General features: G+C 45.3%; 1 protein-coding gene across 3 annotated transcripts in view; it reads right to left on the reverse strand.

Moving 5' to 3' along the window:
* ASAP2 (ArfGAP with SH3 domain, ankyrin repeat and PH domain 2) overlaps positions 1 to 25,393 on the reverse strand; it is a 318,205-nt gene that overhangs the window by 48,369 nt on the left and 244,443 nt on the right. For all 3 annotated transcript variants that reach the window (XM_063915446.1, XM_063915445.1, XM_063915447.1), the window contains one exon: positions 18,445 to 18,493. In XM_063915446.1, the coding sequence (XP_063771516.1) occupies positions 18,445 to 18,493 (49 nt within the window). The remainder of the gene's footprint in view (positions 1 to 18,444; positions 18,494 to 25,393) is intronic.

Raw genomic sequence — 25,393 nt, forward strand, 5'->3', positions numbered from 1 at the left:
ACAATAGAGCCTCTCAACAGATGGCTCAACAATAACCCGATTTAGTTAACAATAACTATGTACAAGTATTGCAGATAAACCGCACTTGGGATGGGCGCCCAGCATCCACTACGGACTACGAGAAATAGAATTACCGGTGAGTAAATTCTTATTTTCTCTAACGTCCTAGTGGATGCTGGGAACTCCGTAAGGACCATGGGGATTATACCAAAGCTCCCAAACGGGCGGGAGAGTGCGGATGACTCTGCAGCACCGAATGAGAGAACTCCAGGTCCTCCTCAGCCAGGGTATCAAATTTGTAGAATTTTGCAAACGTGTTTGCCCCTGACCAAGTAGCTACTCGGCAAAGTTGTAAAGCCGAGACCCCTCGGGCAGCCGCCCAAGATGAGCCCACCTTCCTTGTGGAATGGGCATTGACAGATTTTGGCTGTGGCAGGCCTGCCACAGTATGTGCAAGCTGAATTGTACTACAAATCCAACGAGCAATAGTCTGCTTAGAAGCAGGAGCACCCAGCTTGTTGGGTGCATACAGGATAAACAGCGAGTCAGATTTTCTGACTCCAGCCGTCCTGGAAACATATATTTTCAGGGCCCTGACAACGTCTAGCAACTTGGAGTCCTCCAAATCCTTAGTAGCCGCAGGCACCACAATAGGCTGGTTCAGGTGAAACGCTGACACCACCTTAGGGAGAAACTGGGGACGAGTCCTCAATTCTGCCCTATCCATATGGAAAATCAGATAAGGGCTTTTACATGATAAAGCCGCCAACTCTGACACTCGCCTGGCTGAAGCCAAGGCCAATAACATGACCACTTTCCACGTGAGATATTTCAGATCCACGGTTTTTAGTGGCTCAAACCAATGTGATTTTAAGAAACTCAACATCACGTTGAGATCCCAAGGTGCCACAGGAGGCACAAATGGGGGCTGAATGTGCAGCACTCCTTTCACAAATGTCTGAACTTCAGGTACTGAAGCTAGTTCTTTTTGAAAGAAAATCGACAGAGCCGAGATCTGTACCTTAATGGAGCCCAGTTTTAGGCCCATATTCACTCCTGCTTGCAGGAAATGCAGAAATCGACCTAGTTGAAATTCCTCTGTTGGGGCCTTTTTGGCCTCGCACCATGCAACATATTTCCGCCATATGCGGTGATAATGCTTTGCCGTAACATCTTTCCTGGCTTTAATAAGCGTAGGAATGACTTCCTCCGGAATGCCCTTTTCCTTCAGGATCCGGCGTTCAACGGCCATGCCGTCAAACGCAGCCGCGGTAAGTCTTGGAACAGACAGGGGCCCTGCTGCAGCAGGTCCTGTCTGAGCGGCAGAGACCACGGGTCCTCTGAGATCATCTCTTGAAGTTCCGGGTACCACGCTCTTCTCGGCCAATCCGGAACCACGAGAATTGTGTTTACTCCTCGCTTTCTTATTATTCTCAATACCTTTGGTATGAGAGGTAGAGGAGGGAACATATAAACTGACCGGTACACCCACGGTGTCACTAGAGCGTCCACAGCTATCGCCTGAGGGTCTCTTGACCTAACAAGAAAGAAAGACCCCCTAATGCGCTAAAATACTAGAAGCAGCCTTGGAGCCCAAAAGAGAACCTTTCACCGTGATTCTAAAGTGGTACAAAAATATGGAAAACTTGAAACTCCTCGTGGCGCTACTTATATACCATCAAAGTAAAACTTACACGATGTGTACACATTAAGTTCAAGTTGTTCACAACTGCCAATATTTTCACAATGAAGTTGCAGCTGGCTTGATTTAGAGCTATAAAACACAGAATGTACAAGACATAGTGCAAAACTGTTTGATAATGAGAAAATGGGTTAAACTGTGTCAGTCCCACTCACATAGGGATATGAATATAGTCGCATGTAGATATCACAGAACATGTGAAGAGGGCAATCTCTTTGAAATCTTCTTTCTTAATGACCTTGAAAAAAATGATAGTAATGATAGTGCAACACCGTCTTTCATAAAGACAAGTATTTTAATAACAGAATGCACTCACAAAACATCAAATTAAAATGGCATATAATAATGAAGACATCCGTATGGTTAAGGACCGCCAGCCCCTGGTATAGTCACCACAAAGTCCCAGCGTTCACAGAATCTCCACCGGCTCCGGGTAGCGGCTCCTCCCCACAAGTCTCCGTCCTAAAATACCTCTCTGCTCAAGCGCTTTCGGACTTACGTCCTTCCTCAGAAGCATGAGAGTTGAAATGTCTGGTTCCTCCTTAAATAGCACTGTGATTGATGTTAAATCGAACCACCTGTCATAATCAGAGCATTCTTCCGGAAAACATGGGACCGGAAGTGACGTATCGGGATACATCGTGCGTGTCAAATTCATCATCCGCCGGAAGTGGAAAAGATCATGCGTTCCATAGCATGATATTTGCGGTCCACCACGGATTCATCCATAATTCACCAATGATTGGTCATAATGGGAAATAAAAGCAATAAAATGGTCTCAGGAACACATACATAATAAAACATATACATATAAAAACTATAAAAACCATTTTAGTTCAAAGTCACTGTTAAGACCGAGGGGTACTAGAGATTTCAATTTATATATCCATTTCATCTCTGTTTTTGAAAGGATAGTTTCTATTTCTTTATTGCGTGGTGTGGGATTAATGGTTTGAATTCCCCAAAAGGTTTTGAAATGATTGGGATTGGAAGAATGTTTACATTTGAAATGGGCGGAGACTGTAAATCAAGCCGCAATTCCGTGAATTGCACGTGATGAAATCACCAATTGGATATGTGATCCCATTAACCGTAAATTCTTTCAGTTTACTTGGTCCACTAGTGCACTTGCACATGGCACACAGGCCACACCTATAGAAGCCTTTGCTTCTAATGCTGCTTCTTTTTATAGGTTCTGGGAGATCTATTACCGGGAAGACCCAAATTTATTTATAGGCGATCAAAATCAATCAAAGATCGTCTAGTCCACAGTTCAATAGAACCTATAAAAAGAAGCAGCATTAGAAGCAAAGGCTTCTATAGGTGTGGCCTGATATATGCATTAGAGTGTGATTGCGGCTTGATTTATATTGGAAAAACCAGCCGCAACCTAAAAACCAGATTATATGAACATACCTATAATGTTAGGAAGGGATTAGAGACTCACACAGTCTCCGCCCATTTCAAATGTAAACATTCTTCCAATCCCAATCATTTCAAAACCTTTTGGGGAATTCAAACCATTAATCCCACACCACGCAATAAAGAAATAGAAACTATCCTTTCAAAAACAGAGATGAAATGGATATATAAATTGAAATCTCTAGTACCCCTCGGTCTTAACAGTGACTTTGAACTAAAATGGTTTTTATAGTTTTTATATGTATATGTTTTATTATGTATGTGTTCCTGAGACCATTTTATTGCTTTTATTTCCCATTATGACCAATCATTGGTGAATTATGGATGAATCCGTGGTGGACCGCAAATATCATGCTATGGAACGCATGATCTTTTCCACTTCCGGCGGATGATGAATTTGACACGCACGATGTATCCCGATACGTCACTTCCGGTCCCATGTTTTCCGGAAGAATGCTCTGATTATGACAGGTGGTTCGATTTAACATCAATCACAGTGCTATTTAAGGAGGAACCAGACATTTCAACTCTCATGCTTCTGAGGAAGGACGTAAGTCCGAAAGCGCTTGAGCAGAGAGGTATTTTAGGACGGAGACTTGTGGGGAGGAGCCGCTACCCGGAGCCGGTGGAGATTCTGTGAACGCTGGGACTTTGTGGTGACTATACCAGGGGCTGGCGGTCCTTAACCATACGGATGTCTTCATTATTATATGCCATTTTAATTTGATGTTTTGTGAGTGCATTCTGTTATTAAAATACTTGTCTTTATGAAAGACGGTGTTGCACTATCATTACTATAATTTTTTTCAAAGTCATTAAGAAAGAAGATTTCAAAGAGATTGCCCTCTTCACATGTTCTGTGATATCTACATGCGACTATATTCATATCCCTATGTGAGTGGGACTGACACAGTTTAACCCATTTTCTCATTATCAAACAGTTTTGCACTATGTCTTGTACATTCTGTGTTTTATAGCTCTAAATCAAGCCAGCTGCAACTTCATTGTGAAAATATTGGCAGTTGTGAACAACTTGAACTTAATGTGTACACATCGTGTAAGTTTTACTTTGATGGTATATAAGTAGCGCCACGAGGAGTTTCAAGTTTTCCATATTTTTGGTCTCTTGACCTGGCGCAATACTTCTCTAGTTTTTTGTTTAGGCGGGGCGCCATCATGTCCACCTGTGGACGACCCCATTGATTTACAATCATTTGGAAGACTTCTGGATGAAGTCCCCACTCTCCCGGGTGGAGGTCGTGCCTGCTGAGAAAGTCTGCTTCCCAGTTGTCCACTCCCGGGATGAACACTGCTGACAGTGCTAGTACATGATTCTCCGCCCATCTGAGAATTTTTGTGGCTTCTGCCATCGCCGTCCTGCTTCTTGTGCCGCTTTGTCGATTCACATGGGCGACTGCCGTGATGTTGTCTGACTGGATCAGCACCGGCTGGTGTAGGAGCAGGGATTTTGCTTGACTTAGGGCATTGTAAATGGCCCTTAGTTCCAGAATATTTATGTGAAGGGCAGTCTCCTGACTTGACCATAGTCCTTGGAAATTTCTTCCCTTTGTGACTGCCCCCCAGCCTCGTAGGCTGGCATCCGTGGTCACCAGGACCCAGTCCTGTATGCCGAATCTGCGGCCCTCCAGAAGATGAGCACTGTGCAGCCACCACAGAAGAGACACCCTGGTTCGTGGAGACAGGGTTATTAAACGATGAATCTGAAGATGCGATCCGGACCACTTGTCCAACAGGTCCCACTGAAAAATCCTGGCATGGAACCTGCCGAATGGAATTGCTTTGTAAGAAGCTACCATCTTTCCCAGGACCCGCGTGCAGTGATGCACCGATACCTGTTTTGGTTTTAGGAGGTCTCTGACTAGAGAAGACAACTCCCTGGCTTTCTCCTCCGGGAGAAACACTTTTTTCTGGGCCGTGTCCAGAATCATTCCCAGGAACATTAGACGTGTCGTGGGGACCAGCTGTGACTTTGGGATATTCAGAATCCAGCCGTGCTGGCTCAGCACTTCCTGAGATAGTGCTACTCCCACTAACAACTGTTCCTTGGATCGTGCCTTTATTAGGCGATCGTCCAAGTATGGGATAATTAAAACTCCCTTTTTTCGATGGAGTATCATCATTTCCGCCATAACCTTGGTAAATACCCTCGGTGCCGTGGAGAGTCCAAACGGCAGCGTCTGGAATTGGTAATGGCAGTCCTGTACCACAAATCTGAGGTACTCCTGGTGAGAATTGTAAATGGGGACATGCAGGTAAGCATCCTTGATGTCCAGGGATACCATGTAATCCCCCTCGTCCAGGCTTGCAATAACCGCCCTGAGCGATTCCATCTTGAACTTGAATTTTTTTATGTATGTGTTCAAGGATTTCAAATTTAAAATGGGTCTCACCGAACCGTCCGGTTTCGGCACCACAAATAGTGTGGAATAGTAACCCCGGCCTTGTTGAAGTAGGGGTACCTTGATTATCACCTGCTGGGAATACAGCTTGTGAATCGCTGCTAGCACCGCCTCCCTGTCTGAGGGAGCAATCGGCAAGGCGGATTTTAGGAAACGGCGGGGTGGAGTCGCCTCGAATTCCAGCTTGTATCCCTGAGATACTATTTGAAGGATCCAGGGATCCACCTGTGAGCGGGCCCACTGATCGCTGAAATTCCTGAGGCGGGCCCCCAACGTACCTGGCTCCGCCTGTGAAGCCCCACCGTCATGCGGCGGACTTGGAAGAGGAAGCGGGGGAGGACTTTTGTTCCTGGGAACCTGCTGTTTGCTGCAGCCTTTTTCCCCTGCCTCTGCCTCTTGACAGAAAAGACCCTCCTTTTCCCCGCTTGTTTTTCTGGGACCGAAAGGACTGAACCTGATAAAATGGCGCCTTCTTAGGCTGTGAGGGGACATGGGGTAAAAATGCTGACTTCCCAGACGTTGCTGTGGAAACTAGGTCGGAGAGACCATCCCCAAATAATTCCTCCCCCTTATAAGGCAAGACTTCCATGTGCCTTTTGGAATCTGCATCTCCAGTCCACTGGCGAGTCCATAAGCATCTCCTAGCAGAGATAGATAATGCACTTATTTTAGATGCCAGCCGGCAGATTTCCCTCTGTGCATCTCTCATGTATAAGACTGAGTCTTTTATATGGTCAATTGTTAGCAGGATCGTGTCTCTGTCTAACGTGTCAATATTTTCTGACAGTTTATCTGACCACGCAGCGGCAGCACTGCACATCTATGCTGACGCAATAGCTGGTCTGAGTATAATGCCTGAGTGTGTATATACAGACTTCAGGATCGCCTCCTGCTTTCTATCAGCAGGTTCCTTAAGGGCGGCCGTATCCTGGGACGGTAGTGCCACCTTTTTAGACAAACGTGTGAGCGCTTTATCCACCCTCGGGGGTGTTTCCCAACGTAACCTATCCTCTGGCGGGAAAGGGAACGCCATTAGTAGCTTCTTAGGAATTACCAATTTCTTATCAGGGGAAGCCCACGCTTCTTCACACACTTCATTTAATTCATCTGACGGGGGAAAAACTACAGGTAGTTTTTTCTCCCCAAACATAATACCCTTTTTTGTGGTACCTGGATGTAAATCAGAAATATTTAACACCTCTTTCATTGGCTCAATCATGCAGTGAATGGCCTTAACGGGCATTAAATTTGACTCATCGTCGTCGACACTGGTGTCAGTATCCGTGTCGACATCTACTTGTGCCACCTGAGATAACGGGCGTTTCAGAGCCCCTGATGACTTTTGAGACACCTGGACAGGCACGAGCTGAAGACTCGGCTGTCCCACAGTCGGCATGTCGTCAAATTTTTTATGTAAGGAGTCTATACGTGCACTTATTTCCTGCCATAATACCATCCACTCAGGTGTCTGACCCCCAGGGGGTGACATCCCTGCTAAAGGCATCTGCTCCCCCTCCACATCATTATCCTCCTCAAACATGTCGACACAGCCGTACCGACACACACACAGGGAATGCTCAAATAGAGGACAGGACCCACAAAAGCCCTTTGGGGGGACAGAGTAAGAGTATGCCAGCACACACCAGAGCGCTATATATATACAGGGACTAACTGAGTTATGTCCCTAATAGCTGCTTTTTATATAATATACTGTATACAGTGCCAATTTTAATGCCCCCCTCTCTTTTCCCTCTTACTGTACTGTAGAATTGCAGGGAAGAGCCAGGGAGCTTCCTTCCAGCCGAGCTGTGAGGGAAAAATGGCGCCAGTGTGCTGAGGAGATAGGCTCCGCCCCTTTTTCGCGGCCTATTTTCCCGCTTTTTATGGGATTCTGGCAGGGGTATTTACCTCATATATAGCCCCAGGGGCTATATATTGAGGTATTTTAGCCAGCCAAGGTGTTTTTATTGCTGCCTCAGGGCGCCCCCCCCCAGCGCCCTGCACCCTCAGACAGGATGTCTTCATGCCGCCGATTTTCCGGACCATCTTCTTGCTTCTGGCTCTGTAAGGGGGACGGCGGCGCGGCTCCGGGACCGAACATCAAGGCTGGGCCTGCGGTCGATCCCTCTGGAGCTAATGGTGTCCAGTAGCCTAAGAAGCCCAATCCGGCTGCAAGCAGGCGAGTTCGCTTCTTCTCCCCTTAGTCCCTCGCTGCAGTGAGCCTGTTGCCAGCAGGTCTCACTGAAAATAACAAATTCTAAGACTTGTCAAAGTCAGAAAAATGTCTCTATGCACGTTGCCATATTTGCACCGCACACTGGTCCGCGCTGCGCATGCGTACGCTCTCCCGTGAAGGCGCATACCCGCAATAGCGGGCACTCGCAGGCGCGGTATGCGTATTTACGGTAGAGTTTATGTAGTCGTAGCGTGCGACTCATTCGTTACATATTTTCACAATTAATGTAGTTTATAGATCATGGTCCCTTTGATAGTTTCTGAAAGTTTGGTTAATATAGAAGGTCCCTGAGCTAAGGAATCCCTCTTTGTATCGTACGAAGGGTCTAACAGGAATCATACAGCAGTGTTTGGTACCCATCGGAAGAGTATTTAATTAGCAATATTCCGGTGTTGGTTTGGAGCGTATTAATCGCTCGTGCGAATAGTTATGGACATAAGAAGTTTATGTCCATTTCTATTATTTACTCATACTCAGGTATGCGGCGGGAAACCTAGTTCCCCACCCACCTGAGCTGTTTGAAATCGTCACAGCCCACCTGTATGAATCAACCTATGACCTTTTGTTGTGATACAGGGTCGAATTCCTTCATCCAATGGACAATGGGATTGTAGGGACTATGAGATTGCATTGTGTGTGGGGCATAAATAGGCAGGCCGACCACATCCAGCTCTCACTCTTCAACGGTTCTCATTGCTGAAAATCGGGTGCTGGATGTCCAGGCGCATGCGATCGTTTACCCTTGTGCGTAAGTTTCTCTCCGTAATCATTGTCTTTCTGTGAGCCAATTTCCCTCATCTCTCTCCGTCTCTCTCTCTCTTTCCCTTCTCTTTCTCTCGTATCTCCCCTAGACTAGTATTGTATTGTATTAGATAGTATTGTATTTTGGTTAGGAAGTCTTTGTTATATTGTAGTGTATCATTTGTACTGTTATCCCCTTTTTACAAGTATACTAGATATAATACAGTTAATAGGCTTTGGACCCTAAACCAGTATCTGTGTATTTCCTATAGTGTTAAGTGTTCACTTGAGCGTCGGTGACGCTCAAGCAGCTTTGTAGTTAGTCAGGTTACACAAGGTTGCACTTACACCCTGTATTCACATTAAGGTATTCCGTGTATTTCATTGGTATAAGGTTTAGACATAAAGGTATAGCGTTGTGAGCGTCTGCGCCGCTGGTGATCTCCTCGTGGTCTCGAGCGTCCGCTACGCCATAGCGAATCATTACTCTAGTCATAGCCAATAACGTGTCCTGTGATCACTGGGCCGTGAGCGAACGTGACGCTTGAGCGTCTCGCCTACGGCTGAGCGATCGTTACGCAACTAGCGTACCATTACGGTACTTCTTAAGTAAACAGCGTACAGTGTTCTTAGACTTCATAAAGGGTTGTTTATACGACAAAGGAATTTAGCATTGTCAATTGGGGACTCGTCCTATCCTTCTCATATCTGCACTAGGTAGATCAGCAGACATTATCCCCCCAGCAAAGGGTGGGAGGTTGTCTCGCAGTGCTGACGGGATAAGCGTCTGCTTCGCTTAGATAAAGAGTGCTGAAGGAATCCGGGAACCGGAAGTAAGAACAAAACGCTTGTGTCTTTTAAAACTGTTTTATTTCTCTTCTGTCTTGCGTATACACGCACGCATACATTTATCTGCATTTCTTTTTCAAATTTCGTATATCACTATTCCTGTTTGCCAAGTTTTATAGTTGATAGAAAGTGCTAAAAGAGATTTGCTGTTATTTCATAGTAGAGGTAATAGTTAAAGTATAGACCAACACACGGCTTGTCTGGGAGATAAGACAGTCAGTGTGGTGTGCGGTAGATGATCAGGGATCATCTACATTGATAAAGGTAGAAATTGTGTTACGGTGGATCTTTGTTTTGCGTACACGTGTCCCTAACAAAAGACTTGCGTACGCAATCCAAACGGCAGACGCACGCAGCGTACATTACGCAACGTAGCGTCTGGTTACGCAACGTAGCTCAAGTCACGAAAAGTTGAATTAGCGCAAAGCGATAATTAGCGCAAAGGCGATAAGTAACGCACAGCGGTAAATAACGCGACGCGGTAAATAACGCAAATCTATTTTTGGAAAAATCTGAAATTTAGTTTAACAGATCCTGCTCCTAATTGGTAACACAGTTGGACTGAAGACAATTTCTGCGCAGAAATAGATATAGAAACAAAGTGTACATGTGTTGAGTGAGTGTGTTTTTATCACATAAGTTTATATAACTTAAGAGGTTGAACCAAAAGGAAAGTCGGGTACTCGTCAAGGGACACACGTGTAAGTGACATATACGGTGGCTAGGGAGGCATCCTTGGTTAAATAATATTTGAGCATTAGAGTATAGCGGACCATAAGGTAACAAGACCAGGAGGTCACAAGGTAACAAGACCAGGAGGTCACAAGGTAACAAGACCAGGAGGTCACAAGGTAACAAGACCAGGAGGTCGTAAGGTACTAAAAAGGTCCGCTATAAAGGTACAAGAGGCACAACGCCTGGGGTGTTGGTGCAGAACCCATATAGGCCATAAGCTCTTGCTGAAGGAATCGCGGCCGGAAACATCGATTCCATTGATCTTTCAGTACATGACAAGTAGTGCTTATGTACTGAACGATTGGACCGCACGTAATTGTGTGCAGTAGTTAGTAATCTGACCTAATACCATTAGAGTAAAGTGGTCACAAACGCTATCTGTACATTCTGACGTGATTTGTGTAATTTTTTATTTTTAAAGGGAAGTTCGCTGGTCACTCAGGAACTATCTAACAACCCCAACTTTACTGGAAAGAGTAAGTGTCCTTCGGGTAACCCTCATATGTTCCAGTAAACAGAAGGTTCACAGGGGCCCTGGGTTGGGTACAGCAGCTCTGGTTACAGTTATTGCAGTACTGGCCAACGTGGGCGAGAAGTAAGTGGGGTACTTGGTAAACCGCCACCGCCGGCCTGCCCAGGACATCTTGGTTTGTTTGTAAGGGTTCGCTGAAAACCTTGAGATAAAGATCCAAGGAGGAATAAGCAACACCTGCAGAATTATGGGGGCCATTTGTTCAGGTAGGGGGCGATCAACCTCGGTTCGGGTTGATTCAGAGAACCGACCCGTTGGGTCGGCAAGGTACGGAAGTCACACAGAATCTTTATGTGATGAATGGGAGAGAATGACTGTACAAGACAGGGACAAAGTCCCAAGAATAGGTAGCTTCAGTCCAGACGTGTTACAAAATTTAAGGAGGAGGATATGTCTCATTGAACCAACAAAGAGACGAAGTAAACATTATGATTATGTGCAGTTAGGGCAACAGGAAGGTGAATTACAAAGAGAGTCAATTGACTTTTCTGAATCTTATCTTGAGAGGAGAGACATGGCATCGGGGAGGATTATGGTTGCGGAGAAAAGCACAAGGTTGAACAATAAAAACGCTCTTAGCAACTGTAGTATAGATTATAAGAATAAGTGTAATAACTGTAACAATGATTATTGTAATACTGTTGAATGTACAACTATTAACCTATGCAAGTTGCACCCCATGTCAAACTTCCCTCAGGAATACAAACAAGAAAGTGAGCCCAGAACGATGTCAGCACCTCTTCCAGCAACCATCACAAAAGCCATCCAGGTGGACGCGACCAAATTGGTAAAGGCAATAATCGAACCCCCTAACGGAGGGTCAGGTGAGGTCGTGTCCACAGGTACGTACAATGTTTTATATCACGCACAAACAAATGTACCCCATATTGTAAGACCAACACAAGATGATGTAACTGAGCTCGATCTGGCCAGGGTGATCTCAGTCCCCAATGGGAAGACTGACGATCAGGGAATCATTCCCGTCAAGGACAGTGCAATGCGCTGTCTCTGGTCCCGGACCGAATTGAGATCAATTGTGTCTGAATTTCCTGATCCTAGGAAAAATCTAGTCAAATGTCAAAAGTTTATTAAAGAACTAGGAAACGCCACAGAACCCACCAACAAAGAATGGCGGACAGTGCTGAGGGCATGTTTGCCCTCCAGTGTTGACCCTGAAAAGTTCATTGCTGATTGTAAATTAAACACGGAGGTACCTTGTATGGAAGAACACAATCAGGAATGTATTAGGCAGATTAACCGACAGTTAGGAATATATTTCCCAGCCACTGTCAAGTGGAATGAAATTTTCTCCATAAGGCAAAAACGAAAAGGAAAATGTTTCTAATTATTTCAATCGAGCACTGCAAATAATGGCTAGAAACACTGGGATCGCAGACATCAAGACAAATGCACAACATAAAGGAATAGCGGTTAAGGTATTAATGAATGGTTTAAAAGATGAATTAAAAACAAGGGTACAGACCACCAACCCAAACTGGAGAGATATCTCGGTGACCGCACTAAGAGAGGCCGTCATCAATCATGATCAGAATATCACCAGATACAGAGAGTCACAAAGAGATGAGTTAATGGCAGCAAATATACAGGCCCAAAACACAAGACCACCCCAACAAAAGCCCCACACCCCTGTGAGAAATCCAGATATGGAAGTCTGTTACAATTGTCATAAAAAGGGACACTTTGCAAGAGATTGTAGATCAAGAGAAAGACAACACCATAATCATAAAACCCAAGGAATCAGGGAAGTACAGGGGAAACGATTGATGATGATGAGCATCCGAGCGTTTGAGGAGGCATCAAATCAACCAAAACCTCAGGTCATTGACACGTGGAGGAAGCCCAGGATTTGTTATCATTGTAGGAGAGAAGGGCATTATGCTAGCAACTGTAATAACCCACATAAAGTTAGACCCCCTAGACCAAGAAATGAGCAAAATTACAATACACACCATTATAATCAGGGATCACATAGGCAGGAAAGGTGATTATTAGGAATGGAGGCAAGCCTGAGGTAACGGTTAATAAAGTGGGAGGTCATTCACTGAAGACACAGGAATGACCAGGTGAAAAGTTGTAAATGTATTTGTGAAAAATGTTTTTTTTTCTTTTCTTTTCTCTCTCTCTCTATCCCCATCTCTGACTAGTATTGGTAAGAATTCACACATTGCATACCCACTTGGTCCTTGCAGAAGTCTACCAAACCCCAGCATGACCTCCGCCACAATGTATTTCTGGCCAGATACAGACAGTGGAGTAATGCAGGTGCTGGTGGGGAGGGACTGCTCAAGGAGACCAGTAGACACATAGATATGACAGCCTAATAAGTCTGACAATGTTTTTCTAATGCTAACAAGGTTTTCTCAATGTTGACAATGTTTAAAAATGTTTTGTTTCTCTTTTCTTATTGATGGTTATTGTCGAGTTAGGTAATGTATATATGCACATGAATTGTTCTCTATCTCTTTTTTTTTCTTTTTGTGCTTTCTCTCTCTTCTCACTCATGTTTCCATGGTTTAAAAATGGTATGTCACCCCTCAGTTGGACCAATGGTAATGCCAGATTTTTGCTCCTTACAGAAAGATCGTCGGTTGGGAATGAATATTGCATCACCAGAATGTTCGTTTGGAAGACTGAGAGACAGCACCTTTGAGAAGACAGCAGAACAAGAAGAACAACAAGACGAGAGAACTTATTATCGTAACAAGTTCTCTCCCCCTCAAACTGTTTTCTTATACCCCCTTTACAAATTTCTTCTTTTCTCCTCCTGTAAGATGGACTTGCCCCAAGAGACTGTGATATGGATTTTCCTGTTGACCATGATGTTGACCAGAGCAGTCTGTTTCGGTGAGAGTACCAGTGAGGTCGAGAAAGGATCCAGAAAGGTTCTAATGACTGAGACGGAGGTGTAAATTTCCAATAGCAACCCAATCACCAAGCAAAGGCGAGTACCGGGCACGATCTAACAACCATGTTATCTGTAAACATTCTCTTTGAAGGATTGTTAGCTCAAAAAGAAAATTGTATCTGTAGGCTCTGTGATAATCTGGTTGAAGATGGATGCATAAAGAAATGCCAATCCAGTTTTAATATCCATATGGACCGGCATCCATTGAGTGACTATCACTCTTTAGTGGGTAACGTGTTAAACCAAACAGATTGTTGGGTATGCTCTCAAGTACCTCAGGGTCATAGCAAATCAGGGCTAGTACCATTTCCTTTAACGTTAGGGGAGGTACTTGAGCTAAGTGGTGGGAGACCGGTGGACCGGAGGTTTAATATCTCCAGCCCTCCTAGTTTGAAGCTCCACCAATACCATGTGGATAGGTCCCTCTTATGTTTCAACATCTCCAATCCCCGTAAGCCGGGAAATTGGGAAGTGTCATGGAGCAACCTTACCATGACCTTTTCACACAGAGCAGATAGAATGCCTACAGATACAGAGCTGGTACGCCACATAGCCAGTAGAGGAAAATCTTTCCGGTATAGATACACCTTAGGAAATAGGATTACTAGAGTTGGAGAGGTATCACCAGGATACTGTGCACATATCGTACAAACTGATACGTGCATTAAGCAGATGGAAGAATTAGGGTCAGGAGATTTCACCTGGAAGGTTTGTAACATGGTAATGTCCTTCTCCGTCCCATATGTTCTCCCCGATGACGCATATTTCATATGCGGGAGAAAGGCGTACAAGTGGCTTGCCCCAAACTCTGAAGGATTGTGTTATATTGGAAAAGTATTGCCTGAAGTGATGACTGTTACACATGACAAAATGAAGGACATACACCGTGGTGCCCAAGCTCCTTATACTCACACTCATTACGAGCACCGAGTTAAAAGACAACTGTCAGAAAGGTTAGAGCATCCGGCCTCTGATCTTATCCATGAATCCACCGGGATTCAGGTTCTGGTAGCGTTAGATTTCACTCGCACCGCTCGAGGAGTGATGAATTATAGATACATTTCCGCACTCGCCAATTTGTTAGATAATATCACTGAAATGTATGATGACACGTTTAGATACACTGGAAGAGAACTTCAAGCTTACAAAACGGAACTAGTTCAGCATAGGATGCTTCTTAATTATCTTACAGCAGTAACAGGCGGATATTGTGTTACATTGGCAACACAGTACGGCATAAAGTGTTGCACGTATATCACGAATAGCACCGAGGATCCGGTAGAGGTCATAGACCAAAAGATGGACGATATTCTCCAATTGAAGTGGGAATTTCGTCGAAAACACAATCTCACCCTTGCTGCTGTAGGTAATGAGCTGACTGGTTGGGTGTCATGGTTGAACCCGCGAAATTGGTTCTCCGGTTTAGGAGACTGGGCTCAAGGAGTCATAATGGATGTTGGAAAGTTTCTACTATGTATCTTGGGTGTCGTTATATCGATTGGATTGATATTTAGATGCGGGCAGGCTTTAATGAGGTGCAAACAAAGTACAAGAGTGATGAGCTTGAGGAGCGAGGAAACTGTAATTAACCTGGATTTGATTTATGACCCAATGATAGAAACCAGAATGTGATGAAAATGCGATTATACGGTCCGTTTCTTTCACCTGTTTTTCTGCTTTTCTCCAAGATACAAAGACCCCCTTGGACGAGGAAGTTGACGAGACGCTATACAGACAACAGACAAGCACCAAAGATGAAGTTTTGACCACTTGAGAAATGGACACTTGATGAACTTTGCCATGGATCCCCAGTTTCCCTAGTACATTTAAACTCACGCTAGCCCAACATTTTTTTTTGTAAATCCGATGGCTCTGACAAAGCTATTTGCTCATGCCCAAGGAGCAATACAGCGCAAAGAAGACGACTCTCAACAGATACCGAACACAACTTCGACGACAGATGTACATTTCCCTGACATAGAATATCATTGCATTTTCCATAAGTGTTCTTTATCTTCATCTCTACAACCCTCAGGTAATGACACACATAGACGATAGGGAATACAGGCACAGATATCAGCAACCACATACCTCCCCCATTCATGTATCATCAACTAAAATGTGCTCCCCATTTTGTTCAAAATCCGAAAAGAGCTCGGTAAAGTTTGACAGCCCATCCACAGACCTGTACCACAGGATAAGAAGGAATTCAAATGTATACTTCGCAATACCTCGAAGCTTGATTTACAACACGTACGGCACGATGATACATGACCCTCCAAACATGGACTCATACACACATGCTTCTGCTATCACACTAGGTCATACCCTCTTCACACCTACTCCTCTCTCCTCCCTCACCCAACCATGGAAATGAATTAACCCCTGACATACATTTTTCTCCTTAAATGTTTTGTGGCAGTTATTATTGACTGCCAAAGGGTGGACTGTCAAAGTCAGAAAAATGTCTCTATGCACGTTGCCATATTTGCACCGCACACTGGTCCGCGCTGCGCATGCGTACGCTCTCCCGTGAAGGCGCATACCCGCAATAGCGGGCACTCGCAGGCGCGGTATGCGTATTTACGGTAGAGTTTATGTAGTCGTAGCGTGCGACTCATTCGTTACATATTTTCACAATTAATGTAGTTTATAGATCATGGTCCCTTTGATAGTTTCTGAAAGTTTGGTTAATATAGAAGGTCCCTGAGCTAAGGAATCCCTCTTTGTATCGTACGAAGGGTCTAACAGGAATCATACAGCAGTGTTTGGTACCCATCGGAAGAGTATTTAATTAGCAATATTCCGGTGTTGGTTTGGAGCGTATTAATCGCTCGTGCGAATAGTTATGGACATAAGAAGTTTATGTCCATTTCTATTATTTACTCATACTCAGGTATGCGGCGGGAAACCTAGTTCCCCACCCACCTGAGCTGTTTGAAATCGTCACAGCCCACCTGTATGAATCAACCTATGACCTTTTGTTGTGATACAGGGTCGAATTCCTTCATCCAATGGACAATGGGATTGTAGGGACTATGAGATTGCATTGTGTGTGGGGCATAAATAGGCAGGCCGACCACATCCAGCTCTCACTCTTCAACGGTTCTCATTGCTGAAAATCGGGTGCTGGATGTCCAGGCGCATGCGATCGTTTACCCTTGTGCGTAAGTTTCTCTCCGTAATCATTGTCTTTCTGTGAGCCAATTTCTCTCATCTCTCTCTCTCTTTCCCTTCTCTTTCTCTCGTATCTCCCCTAGACTAGTATTGTATTGTATTAGATAGTATTGTATTTTGGTTAGGAAGTCTTTGTTATATTGTAGTGTATCATTTGTACTGTTATCCCCTTTTTACAAGTATACTAGATATAATACAGTTAATAGGCTTTGGACCCTAAACCAGTATCTGTGTATTTCCTATAGTGTTAAGTGTTCACTTGAGCGTCGGTGACGCTCAAGCAGCTTTGTAGTTAGTCAGGTTACACAAGGTTGCACTTACACCCTGTATTCACATTAAGGTATTCCGTGTATTTCATTGGTATAAGGTTTAGACATAAAGGTATAGCGTTGTGAGCGTCTGCGCCGCTGGTGATCTCCTCGTGGTCTCGAGCGTCCGCTACGCCATAGCGAATCATTACTCTAGTCATAGCCAATAACGTGTCCTGTGATCACTGGGCCGTGAGCGAACGTGACGCTTGAGCGTCTCGCCTACGGCTGAGCGATCGTTACGCAACTAGCGTACCATTACGGTACTTCTTAAGTAAACAGCGTACAGTGTTCTTAGACTTCATAAAGGGTTGTTTATACGACAAAGGAATTTAGCATTGTCAGACTATAACTTTCTAAGAGCTCAGGAGAGCCCCTAGTGTGCATCCAACCTCGGCCGGGCACGAAATCTAACTGAGGCTTGGAGGAGGGTCATAGTGGGAGGAGCCAGTGCACACCAGGTAGTCTAAGATCTTTCTGGAGTGCCCAGCCTCCTTCGGAGCCCGCTATTCCGCATGGTCCTTACGGAGTTCCCAGCATCCACTAGGACGTTAGAGAAAATGCAGTACACATACGCGTACATTTTTACGAGCACATGATTGTCTATACTTAGTATCAAAATATCAATTAATACATTAGCACAGATCAATTAAATGTCCAACACTAAATGTAAAGCCATATTAAGTGCTCTTCCTCCTTATCCCTCACATTTATATGTTCTGAGAAGTGCGGATCTAAATAATCTTTCCACCAATATCACACCTCTCCAGATAAACCTACTATATTATTATACATTTTGTTGCTGTTTTTCACCACAGCAATCAATCAAGACTACATGTGTCACTAAAGCATTGTAACCTGAAAGTTTGACACTGCAAGTTTACTGCATCTTGTGGCGTAGATCCACACTTAGTAGCTATAGACACGGGTGATCGCTGCAATTTCTGATTATGTCGTGTGTAAACAAACACATTTCCTACACATTTTTTTGTGTGTACCTGTCATCGAAACACAGTAGAGTCGGCCATTTTGGCTACTGAACCAATATCCTTTCTAAAGCGGTCAATCAAATTATCACTGTAGTGAAATGACTGAGAATTGGGGAACTTTAGGTTCATGCCTCAGTAACCATTGCACAACTTTTTAGTGCCACTTTTTCATAAAAGAACCAATAGGCTTTACTCACAATCATTTTTTTAAATCTGTATGATGTAATTTCTCTCCTTAAAGTGTACTCCTTTAAAGAAGATGTCCCTACACTTGCTTAGTGACCGCAGTTCCTAGGCTAATTTCCATGAACCCCGGGCTCAGTCCATGAAATTGATGGCTCCACTAAGTATATGTGATTTCCACTAAGTATATGTGATTTGAATCTTAACTTGCCCCTCATACTTACATTTGGCACTCTTGTTCATCTTCAGCTTGGAAATGATATGTCCGGTCATCTATTGGAAGAGATTGCAGTGAAAGACCATTAATACTGAGCCTGATTCAGACGTGTACTCTAATACACTTACAGCTGCAATCCCGTACACAGATACTGTGAGTAAACATGCAAATATCGCAGCCTCCAGGATGAATATTAATAGGCCCACAAGCAGCTACAAAGATCCAAGCAACCGGTCACAGATCATTAGATTGTCTCAGTAACGCTATGGTTGCGCAGAATAGAAATTGGGAACGGAGACGCTGGAGCCATGTTTTCTGCATATGGGATCGCTGTCGCAGGCTGAAACTCACCCCAAAAACGGTTCGGACATGCTTGTAAAGAGAACTAACTCGAAATGCGTTGGCTGGAAGGAGTTTCTTTGCCCGCTTGGATCGTTTTCCGCACGACTGAGGAAAGGTACGACTTTCATAACATCTAATCCAGTCCCTCTGGTACCGGGCCATTTGGGCTGGGTGAAAGTCATTATACATTTTCCTCACTCTGGCGGTTCCCTCTCCTCACGGCCAAACACTCCAATGTTTTTTTGCATAATTGTTCTTATCCAATAAATCCCCCTTTTTTATATATGGGTTTTTTATCATAAATATCAATTGGATAAAGATACCTTTACGCGCAGACGGAGGACGTTTTAACCAGTGAGTACCGGTACGCAGCTCAGCCTAAAGATACCTTGATGAGTCTACATTTTTTGTTTTTTATTGTAAGTTAGGTACGCCAAAAATCAGATAGTACCATCTTTCAAAAGAAACCTTTATACGTTTTAACCTCGCTCACTTTATGTAAGTGAGGTATGATCACATATGCTGACATAACTTATCTTGATCTACTATCAAAAGTGCAAATCATATACATCTTTTGAGGAACCTTAACTCAAAACACTGTTATTTTTTATGTTTTTTATATCATTTCGGTGCACGAATCTACTTATTCTGGAGGGGAACATCTTCCTAGTAATGATCAGAATTCCATCGGATTCATTATCCAGATAAGTATTCACCCAGTTTCTCTTACCCAATAATAATATTCCTGGCTGAATCATCAGCCACCAGTTTGTCTTTTTCCCATTCCAGCGCCAACTCCCCACACCCATCCATTCTCCATATGCTTGTATTTCTGCCGCCACTCCCTGTTACCTCCCCCAAACGGTCCCCTGACTGTCACTCATTTTGCAATTAAAACTTTGCTGCGACCGTTATCATTAGTGTATCACCGTGTGTGCGCAGTACGACCGCGACGCATGCGGCCAATAATCTCTCAACATTAACATTGCATACTCTGTACCAGGCCCTATGTTCACTAGACATTTGTCACTTTTCTATAAACTGCAGAGAAATATGTGTAGCTCAAGGCTATATAAAGAAAATAAGTGAAATAGTGAAAACAAAATATGGTAGAGAGAAAAAATAAGAATTTACTTACCGATAATTCTATTTCTCATAGTCCGTAGTGGATGCTGGGGACTCCGTCAGGACCATGGGGGGGATAGCGGCTCCGCAGGAGACTGGGCACAAAGTAAAAGCTTTAGGACTAGCTGGTGTGCACTGGCTCCTCCCCCTATGACCCTCCTCCAAGCCTCAGTTAGGATACTGTGCCCGGACGAGCGTACACAATAAGGAAGGATTTTGAATCCCGGGTAAGACTCATTACCAGCCACACCAATCACACCGTACAACTTGTGATCTGAACCCAGTTAACAGCATGATAACAGATGGAGCCTCTGAAAAGATGGCTCACAACAACAATAACCCGATTTTTGTAACAATAACTATGTACAAGTAATGCAGACAATCCGCACTTGGGATGGGCGCCCAGCATCCACTACGGACTACGAGAAATAGAATTATCGGTAAGTAAATTCTTATTTTCTCTAACGTCCTAGTGGATGCTGGGGACTCCGTCTGGACCATGGGGATTATACCAAAGCTCCCAAACGGGCGGGAGAGTGCGGATGACTCTGCAGCACCGAATGAGAGAACTCCAGGTCCTCCTCAGCCAGGGTATCAAATTTGTAGAATTTAGCAAACGTGTTTGCCCCTGACCAAGTAGCTGCTCGGCAAAGTTGTAAAGCCGAGACCCCTCGGGCAGCCGCCCAAGATGAGCCCACTTTCCGTGTGGAATGGGCTTTTACAGATTTTGGCTGTGGCAGGCCTGCCACAGAATGTGCAAGCTGAATTGTACTACAAATCCAACGAGCAATCGTCTGCTTAGAAGCAGGAGCACCCAGCTTGTTGGGTGCATACAGGATAAACAGCGAGTCAGATTTTCTGACTCCAGCCGTCCTGGAAACATATATTTTCAGGGCCCTGACTACGTCCAGCAACTTGGAATCCTCCAAGTCCCTAGTAGCCGCAGGCACCACAATAGGTTGGTTTAAGTGAAATGCTGAAAACACCTTAGGGAGAAATTGAGGACGAGTCCTCAATTCCGCCCTGTCCGAATGGAAAATCAGATAAGGGCTTTTACAAGATAAAGCCGCCAATTCTGACACGCGCCTGGCCCAAGCCATGGCCAACAGCATGACCACTTTCCATGTGAGATATTTTAACTCCACAGATTTAAGTGGTTCAAACCAATGTGACTTTTGGAACCCAAAAAACTACATTGAGATCCCAAGTGCCACTGGAGGCACAAAAGGAGGCTGTATATGCAGAACCCCTTTTACAAACGTCTGAACTTCAGGGACTGAAGCTAGTTCTTTTTGGAAGAAAATTGACAGGGCCGAAATTTGAACCTTAATGGACCCCAATTTCAGGCCCATAGACACTCCTGTTTGCAGGAAATGTAGGAATCGACCCAGTCGAATTTCCACCGTCGGGCCTTACTGGCCTCGCACCACGCAACATATTTTCGCCAATTGCGGTGATAATGTTTTTGCGGTTACATCCTTCCTGGCTTTGATCAGGATAGGGATGACTTCATCCGGAATGCCCTTTTTCCTTCAGGATCCGGCGTTCAACCGGCATGCCGTCAAACGCAGCCGCGGTAAGTCTTGGAACAGACAGGGTCCTTGCTGGAGCAGGTCCCTTCTTAGAGGTAGAGGCCACGGATCCTCCGTGAGCATCTCTTGAAGTTCCGGTTACCAAGTCCTTCTTGGCCAATCCGGAGCCACGAATATAGTGCTTACTCCTCACCATCTTATCAATCTCAGTACCTTGGGTATGAGAGGCAGAGGAGGGAACACATACCCTGACTGGTACACCCACGGTGTTACCAGAGCGTCTACAGCTATTGCCTTAGGGTCCCTGGACCTGGCGCAATACCTGTCGAGTTTTTCCCAACGGTTTATAATCATGTGGAAGACTTCTGGGTGAAGTCCCCACTCTCCCCGGGTGGAGGTCGTGCTGAGGAAGTCTGCTTCCCAGTTGTCCACTCCCGGAATGAATACTGCTGACAGTGCTATTTTCCGCCCAGCGAAGAATCCTTGCAGCTTCTGTCATTGCCCTTCTGCTTCTTGTGCCACCCTGTCTGTTTACGTGGGTGACTGCCGTGATGTTGTCCGACTGGATCAACACCGGCTGTCCTTGAAGCAGAGGTCTTGCTAAGCTTAGAGCATTGTAAATGTCCCTTAGCTTCAGGATATTTATGTGAAGTGATGTCTCCAGGCTTGACCATAAGTCCTGGATATTCCTTCCCTGTGTGACTGCTCCCCAGCCTCGCAGGCTGGCATCCGTGGTTACCAGGACCCAGTCCTGAATGCCGAATCTGCGGCCCTCTAGAAGATGAGCACTCTGCAACCACCACAGGAGGGACACCCTTGTCCTTGGTGACAGGGTTATCCGCTGATGCATCTGAAGATGCGACCCGGACCATTTGTCCAGCAGGTCCCACTGGAAAGTTCTTGCGTGGAATCTGCCGAATGGGATTGCTTCGTAGGAAGCCAGCATTTTACCCAGAACCCTTGTGCATTGATGCACTGAGACTTGGCTCGGTTTGAGGAGGTTCCTGACTAGCTCGGATAACTCCCTGGCTTTCTCCTCCGGGAGAAACACCTTTTTCTGGACTGTGTCCAGGATCATCCCTAGGAACAGAAGACACGTCGACGGAACCAGCTGCGATTTTGGAATATTGAGAATCCAATCGTGCTGCCGCAACACTACCTGAGATAGTGCTACACCGACCTCCAACTGTTCCCTGGATCTTACCCTTATCAGGGAATCGTCCAAGTAAGGGATAACTAAAATTCCCTTCCTTCGAAGGAATATCATCATTTCGGCCATTACCTTGGTAAAGACCCGGGGTGCCGTGGACCATCCCTACGGCAGCGTCTGAACTGATAGTGACAGTTCTGTACCATAAACCTGAGGTACCCTTGGTGAGAAGGGTACATTTTGACATGAAGGTAAGCATCCTTGATGTCCCGAGACATCATGTAGTCCCCTTCTTCCAGGTTCGCAATCACTGCTCTGAGTGACTCAATCTTGAATTTGAACCTCTGTATGTAAGTGTTCAAAGATTTTAGATTTTAGAATCGGTCTCACCGAGCCGTCTGGCTTCGGTACCACAATAGTGTGGAATAATACCCCGTTCCCTGTTGCAGGAGGGGTACCTTGATTATCACCTGCTGGGAATACAGCTTGTGAATGGCTTCCAAAACTGCCTCCCTGTCAGAGGGAGACGTCGGTAAAGCAGACTTTAGGAAACAGCGAGGGGGAGACGTCTCGAATTCCAATATGTACCCCTGAGATATTACCTGAAGGATCCAGGGGTCTACTTGCGAGTGAGCCCACTGCGCACTGAAATTCATTGAGAACGGGCCCCCACCGTGCCTGAGCTTGTAAAGCCCTAGCGTCATACTGAGGGCTTGGCAGAGGCTGGAAAGGGTTTCTGTTCCTGGGAACTGGCTGATCTCTGCAGCCTTTTTCCTCTCCCTCTGTCACGAGCAGAAAAGAGGAACCTTTTGTCCGCTTGCCAACAAAGGACTGCGCCTGATAATACGGCGTCTTATTTTGAGAGGCGACCTGGGGTACAAACGTGGATTTCCCAGCTGTTGCCGTGGCCACCAGGTCTAAAAGACCGACCCCAAATGTCCCCTTTCAAAGGCAATACTTCCAAATGCCGTTTGGAATCCGCATCACCTGACCATTTTACTGGTAGAATTGGACAACGCACTTATACTTGATGCCAGTCGGCAATTATTCCGCTGTGCATCATGCATATATAGAAATGCATCTTTTAAATGCTCTATAGGCAATAATATACTATCCTTATCTAGGATATCAATATTTCCAGTCAGGGAATCCGACCATGCCAACCCAGCACTGCACCTCCAGGCTGAGGCGATAGCTGGTCGCAGTATAACACCAGTATGTGTGTAAATACCTTTTTTTTTGGATACCCTCCTGCTTTCTATCAGCAGGATCCTTAAGGGCGGCCATCTCATGAGAGGGTAGAGCCCTTGTTCTTACAAGCGTGTGAGCGCCTTATCCCCCCTAGGGGGTGTTTCCCAATGCATCCTCACCTCTGGCGGGAAAGGGTATGCAGCCAATACTTTTTAAGAAATTATTAATTGTTATCGGGGGGAAACCCACACATCATCACACACCTCATTTTATTTCTCAGATTCAGGAAAACTACAGGTAGTTTTTCCCTCACCGAACATAATACCCCTTTTTTGGTGGTACTCGTATTATCAGAAATGTATAAAACATTTTCCATTGTCTCAATCATGTAACGTGTGGCCCTACTGGAAATCACGGTTGTCTCTTCACCGTCGACACAGGAGTCAGTATCCGTGTCGGCGTCTGTATCTGCCATCTGCCTGACGGCCTATGAGACGTCTGGACAGGCACAAGCTGAGTAGCCGGCTGTCTCATGTCAACCACTGTTTTTTTATATAGAGCGGACACTGTCACGTAATTTTCAACAGTACATCCACTCAGGTGTCGACCCCCTAGGGGGTGACATCACTGTTACAGACACTCTGCTCCGCCTCCACATCATTTTCCTCCTCATACATGTCGACACACACGTACCGACACCCAGCACACACACAGGGAATGCTCTGATAGAGGACAGGACCCACTTAGCCCTTTGGGGAGACAGAGGGAGAGTTTGCCAGCACACACCAGAGCGCTATATATGTATAGGGACAACCTTACAATAAGTGTCTATCCCTTATAGCTGCTTATATCTGTTATTTTGCCAAATAAGTGCCCCCCTCTCTTTTTTACCCTGTTTCTGTAGTTGCAGGATGCAGGGGAGATTCTGGGAGCCTTCCTACCAGCGGAGCTGTGTGGGAAAAATGGCGCTGTGTGCTGAGGAGATAGGCCCCGCCCCCTTCACGGCGGGCTCTTCTCCCGCTTTCTTCTGGAAAACTGGCAGGGGTTAAATACATCCATATAGCCCAGGAGCTATATGTGATGTATTTTTTGCCAACTAAGGTAAATTCATTGCTTCCCAGGACGCCCCCCCCCAGCGTCCTGCACCCTCAGTGACCGGAGTGTGAAGTGTGCTGAGAGCAATGGCGCATAGCTGCAGTGCTGTGCGCTACCTTATGAAGACAGGAAAGTCTTCTGCCGCCGATTTATGGACCTCTTCTTGCTTCAGCATCTGTAAGGGGGCCGGCGGCGCGGCTCCGGGACCCATCCATGGCTGGGCCTGTGATCGTCCCTCTGGAGCTAATGTCCAGTAGCCTAAGAAACCCAATCCACTCTGCACGCAGGTGAGTTCGTTTCTCTCCCCTTAGTCCCTCGATGCAGTGAGCCTGTTGCCAGCAGGTCTCACTGAAAATAAAAAACCTATTTAAACTTTTACTCTAAGCAGCTCAGGAGAGCCACCTAGATTGCACCCTTCTCGTTCGGGCACAAAATCTTAACTGAGGCTTGGAGGAGGGTCATAGGGGGAGGAGCCAGTGCACACCAGCTAGTCCTAAAGCTTTTACTTTGTGCCCAGTCTC

Source organism: Pseudophryne corroboree, chromosome 4, assembly GCF_028390025.1.
Source record: "Pseudophryne corroboree isolate aPseCor3 chromosome 4, aPseCor3.hap2, whole genome shotgun sequence".
Lineage (NCBI taxonomy): Eukaryota > Metazoa > Chordata > Amphibia > Anura > Myobatrachidae > Pseudophryne > Pseudophryne corroboree.